The sequence below is a fragment of the Taudactylus pleione genome, unplaced genomic scaffold, assembly GCF_031769625.1.
Source record: "Taudactylus pleione unplaced genomic scaffold, aTauple2 ptg000399l, whole genome shotgun sequence".
In the NCBI taxonomy this organism is placed as follows: Eukaryota; Metazoa; Chordata; class Amphibia; order Anura; family Myobatrachidae; genus Taudactylus; species Taudactylus pleione.
This window is the reverse complement of record NW_028284801.1, coordinates 5,267,239-5,273,238: the sequence shown is the minus strand read 5'-3', so window position 1 is coordinate 5,273,238 and position 6,000 is coordinate 5,267,239. Positions and strand designations below refer to the sequence as shown.

The window sequence follows — 6,000 nt, the reverse complement described above, 5'->3', positions numbered from 1 at the left end:
TAGGTTTAGTGTTTTAGTGCAGCTAAGTTACAAAGTTCTTGGTGCGCTATTTGGCAGGATTTGTGGATAGGTTTATATGGGCACTTCTGCATCTCATATTTCCTGCAAACCTGCCCTTTTGGTTTGTCATTCCCCGCCAACATATTTTCTAAAGCCTCTGCTATCAAGGTCCTCCCTGAACTCTCCCCGTTGCAATCCTATCCTTTTAACATGAGAGCATGAAGAGAGATTTTATACAATTGTTTAAAAACTTTTTAAATCCGTTTACATATCTAAAAATTGATCAAAGGTATAAACTCCATTTGAATAAAAACACACCACAATCATCACTCCTGCCAAATGTTATAGAAATATTTCCTACAAGGTGTTAAGGACGATAAAGTTCCATAAATATCCGCCTCATATGTGTTCACTTTAAAATGGACAAACAGATTATTTTGAATCCCCCACCAATAAAAAATGACATTATCAATCTTTCCATGCATTCAAAATTTTTGTAATGGTATTTCATCTGAAAGATTGGGATTAATGTAGGGAAGCACAGCTATACCTATACCTACATACATAATATACAGTATAATAATCAAAATACAAGATGTCTCAAATTTCAAAAAGCGTTTTATTTTCACACTGCACATAATTGTACATATTTAGCAATGCTCAATAAATCTTTCTTCAGGCGTTTATAGGTAAGGCTGATCACTTGACAATTTCCACTTGGCAGGACAAATTCCAGGTGTCACTGGCTTTTTTAATGATTTTTCAACTGCCATATTGCCACTACAAGAAATAAACACATAAAATAATAAATGACAATATAGAAAATTCTAAGTTACGCCCATCAATAACATAAGTGAAAATTCCAGTCACCATCATTATGCTAAAGAACATGACTGTCAATTTAAGTGGTCTGGGTGAGGAGGAATCTCCCACACACTTGGAGCAGCTAAAAGCTAGTCACTGTGATCAAGAAACCCCATATTGTTGGCCAACAGAATGGTATCCAGCCTTGTTAGATTTCCGCAGGGGTTGCATAATGGCAGGCATATTAGTTACACAAGGACCATTATTAAGTGTTCTGGTTCCCTATTGTTTGCAAGCTATAACCCAGGGGTTCTAAGGTTACGTAGGGCTGGTTACAATTTGTAGATAAGTCAACCCTCTATTTTCCCTGTTCTCACTATAAACAATCAGCCTGGTTCTGACCAGCCTGTACATCTAGTGATTAGCACCTTTTATGATCCAGGCCACCATAAAATCTGTGGCTTTCAATTAAATTAACCTAGGCCAGCTCCATGGGGACAATGTGGCTATGATGATTCCCAATGTTTTTAATGCTGAAATGTTTCCATTTTAGAAAGTGGCTGGGATGGGTAACAGACTAGTACTGTGTCTGGCTACTATAATCACAGGTGGAATCATTTTTCACTTGAGACCTTAATAATTATTCTATAAATGAGCTTGTAAAATTATTGGTGATTTGATTGGGATATGTCTTTAAAAGAGCAAAGGTAATAAACAGATATTAAAAGGTAACCTGAAAATGTTTAGAAGAATAAAACTATGCCAGGTGGACAAGACTAACTTCCATTAGAACTATGGGGGCAAACTGCTCTTTTGCTTGTTGGTCTATCTAAAATCTTTAACAATACACCCTGATGGCAGAGGGGTATCAGCTTTTTGGTCCAGTGACACATATCTTATGATAATTATGGTTTAAATCTTAGAAGTTGGATTTTAAATAATATGTGCATATTTTTTCAATACCCTTTAATATTAGAAAAGCAGGAAATTATAAAAAAAAAAAAACTTTGTAAAAAATATAATCACAACTGACAATGCTATCACTGCAGTCATCACAGAGAACATTTCAAACATTATTCTATTACAATATAATTTATAACATCAGCAATCCCAAAGATTACAACACATATAATATCCTAAACTTAAGTATAAACCCCCTAAATCTCATTTAACATGATATACTGCTGAATCGCTATGAATGTAAACATGGATTTTATTTAGAGTTGGACACAAATGTAACTGCAAAATGTGTCTGAAAAAAAAAAAGTCTCATTTATGTTGGCTACAAATTTGACCAACTCTGAATAAGTAACAAATGCGGCTACCACCCCATGCCAGTAACAGGAGAAAATGGGCCAGGAACACGACAGGGGGTCTGAGTTACCCGTTGATACAAAATATGCTAAAAATCACAAAATACAGTTCATACAGTACATATTACAGTAAATGACAGGAAAGTGGATATAAGCACCCTAGTTTTTAATCTGTGAATTGCAAAATAAAAAAAACAACATAAGAAACACATTTTATTTGTGTTTAAAGGAATACCCTGTTCGGTATATTCATGCATTTAAAAAAAATTGCATAAATGGGTGTGTTCTGGATGCATTTCACAACTCATACGCAGCCTGCAGCCATCATCATCATCAGTAGGCAAGTTGCACTAAGATTTGAGTACCCTACCCACACTCAGCTCTTTTCAAACAAGAACTTCTTGCGAATTTCAATGGTTATCTTGGCAAGAATTCATATCAATAGGCATATGACACACCATTACTGTACTATGGCCGCATTTACAGGCCCACTATAACCCCCATCCTGTACCCATTGTTGTAGGGAGTCACAAGTCCTAATTGCGTTTCAAATATAATGTGCAATGCATCATATGACCACTGGTATCATGGTGGCGGGTTGTTCAAATTAGGCTTCCCTATAAAACGTAACTCTGGCTGCAGTATGATGCCAGAGTGTTAGCATCATAACTTTGCTACAGTGACTTTCCATCTGAACTTGTTGGTAGGTTTCAGTGGATATATAAGCTTGTGACTTCCGATATTTCTACGTGTATAAACCTTTACAACAAGTCCATGACCATTACCTCATACCCAATACCTAACTGTATATGAAACGTATCTTGTCAGTGAACATTACATTATTTACTAAACTATATTTTTTCTTACAGTGATTTGATTGATCAGGATGACTGATGTTTTTGTGGATGTCACAATGGATATATAATGCCAATGACCTGTGATTTAATAAGGTTTCAAATATTCTGTGAGATGCCATCAATGAAAGCATTAATATCAGTTGTCATGTGATTTTGTGAATATTGTAAACAGAAAATACTCATGGGTGGGGCCGGTTAAACATATAAAAAGGATATTTGGCATTTGCTCCTGCTTTGCATTCCGTTTTTGGCTACAATATGCGTACTGCCAAAATAAACATACATATTACCTAAATATAGTCAGTTCAGTTACATAAACTAAGGTTCATGGTGATTGCACCATATGCTTAAGAGCAGTATAGCTATCGCTTCTGCAATGTGTTATCTGTAGTCAATGTTTTGACCTTAAAAACTGTTAAGAATATATTTGTAACCATCATTGTTATGATACCTGTGCAACAATGTTATGAGCCAGCTGTCCTTTGTATACAAAATTCATTGTAGACTTAAAGGATAATTGCTTGATTTGGTTGCTCCAAATGAAATCTGCTGTTGGGGTGCATCGCTTTCCACACATGTAGAATTCCCCAAATTTGCTAAGGATTATAAATGTGCATTTTTGCAAATTAAGTGAATTGATTTATCTATTTATACACACACACACGCAGCTCCAACTGCGGTACTCATATGAATCACTCTAATAGTCAGGTATCAATCCATCGTTTCAGTATTTACATCTGGGATAAGAAGTAAGGTCTGAAATGAGTGGCGTCTTCGGAATTGTGGTTATAAGGGGCTATTATGAGGACATTCCCTGGAGGGCACCGGAGATTTACTGTCTATTGATGTTACTCTTTGCTGTCAGTGCAAACACTTGAATAGTATATTTTATATATTATATATTTATTTTTTTCCTAGCAAACAACAAAAAGGGGGCAGCTTTGTGAAAAGTAAAACTTTACACCATGACAAATGTTTTTTTATGCAAAATGCGTTTGTGTGGTGACCTGGACTGCTTGCCTGAGCTAGGATTCCATCGGAGGTGCTTTCCTGGCCATCCTCATCTTCCCAGGTATGAGAAAAAGGGTGCGGTCTTTTGATTCTCTCAACACTGTTTTAAAGTAATCATATTAGGTCACACCATTTGGGGTTTTATTGTATATTTGTGGTATTTATCCTGTGAAGTATTTGAATAAATTGTATGTATTTTTAAGATATGCACTATTTTGTATTTCTCTCATTTGTTTATCTTGGTGGTATATCTGATAATGGAATGAATGAGCAAAGTTTTAATTTCATCTATCAGAGGAGGACATCGGAGAACTTTCTGAAAGAACTGGAACTTTATTTTCATCAGAACTTACACAAAACATTGTCTTTACTGCATATTACGAAACAAAACAGTCCCCTCTTCACTATTGTTTTGTCTCCATATTTTAAGTTGAGGACAGCGCAATTTGGTCTTTCCCATTTGATTTTGTACCCATTGTCTAGTGGGGTTGGGTATGATATCCCAGCAGTCGAGATGCCTGCTGTCAAAATGCCGACAGCGGCATCTCGATGCTCGGAATCCAGAGAGGAGTCGGGTATTTATACTAACCCTCCCCCTACTCTTCGTAACCCTAACCCTCCCTTCTTGCACCCTAACCGTCCTCGTTCGTGCCTAACCCTTCCCCCTTGGTGCCTAAACCTACCCGTTCCCCCTTAGTACCTAACCCTAATCTCCACCCCCAAAAGCCTAACCCTAACCCCCCTGGTGCATAATGCTACCCCCCCTCTAACAGCTATGGGCGCCCCGCTTACCTCTGATCAGGATGCCGTTTGTTGGGATACCGGCATACGTGTAAGGATACTGTATCTAAACCTCTATACGCTCCTGCCAATACCTTCTAAAATCCTGCCTATACCTTCTAAAATTGTCGCTATTTGCGTACGCAGTCATACAGTAAATAAATGCCTTCAGACTTTGAACTGTGTTTCCAACGCACAAAAGTTATTAGTCAACATAAAAACAGTAGGTTACATGCTGTGATCTAAAGACAATTTAGGGCAAAGAAATCATACAGACCCAAGGTACAGTTATACATACACACGCGCACTGGGACCAGTTACCGGCATCAACAAGAAACCTCCATCAACAGCATCAGCAAGAACACTCCAGATTGGAGTCTGTACGCACATTTATACCCTTACAGGGATAAGCAACACAATAGGCAAGTTTGGCATGATTCCAATGGTTCCCAGTCAGGACATTTAACAGGTTGATTCAAATGGACACAGATCAGCCTCCGACAGCCTTTTGTCTCCTTTTTCCCGCCGCATGCAAATCTAAGCTGCTAACATTACAAAGTACATTTTAGTGTTTTAACTCTCTGCAGTCCATAAGTTGAGAATGCATGTTGCGATCTTCTCACGACACCGGAAAGCTGTTGAGACAGAGTAGATCAGTACAACACCAAACACGGTTTGCTTATCATGTACTAAACCTTAGATATCAAATAGTCTTTATTTCACAACATTAGTAATAAATTAATAAACCTTGAATATTACACTTTGAAGCTATGGAACCTTTTATGTGAGTGTGCAGTGTGTAAGTATGAGGGGTTTTGGGAAAAGACGCTAGTTACCTTGGGGCAGATGCGTACGCATGAAGCTAATAAACAGCGTTCGCATGCAGGATATTATGCATTTGCTAATGTGCGTCATGTTAACAGCGCAACTGTGTATTTAATGTGTGTATGGGGTATGGTGAAATATCCGATCGCATCATGCTAATAATAGCATCGCCGTAGGTACTTAAGTGTGAGTTTCTCTAAAATGGCGCTGGGCGGCCATTCGCAAAATGGCGTCGTGCAGATCTCATTTTTAAGATGGTGTCTTGTGGCCATTCGCAAGATGGCGTCGTTCCAATCTAATTTTTAAACTGATTCTGTGTTCAGCCAATTATCCAGCTTCGACACGTGTGTAGGCTGGCTTCAGGATTTAGTCGTCTATGTTTAGACCCGAGTTGATATTTTGACATCAAG

General features: G+C 37.8%; 1 protein-coding gene across 1 annotated transcript in view; it reads right to left on the bottom strand.

Moving 5' to 3' along the window:
• Window positions 1-600: 600 nt before the first annotated feature.
• NDUFA7 (NADH:ubiquinone oxidoreductase subunit A7) overlaps window positions 601-6,000 on the bottom strand; it is an 82,307-nt gene continuing 76,907 nt past the window's right edge. Inside the window, exon 4 of the mRNA XM_088446491.1 lies at window positions 601-780. Within this exon, the coding sequence (XP_088302617.1) occupies window positions 684-780 (97 nt within the window). The 3' untranslated portion in view covers window positions 601-683. The remainder of the gene's footprint in view (window positions 781-6,000) is intronic.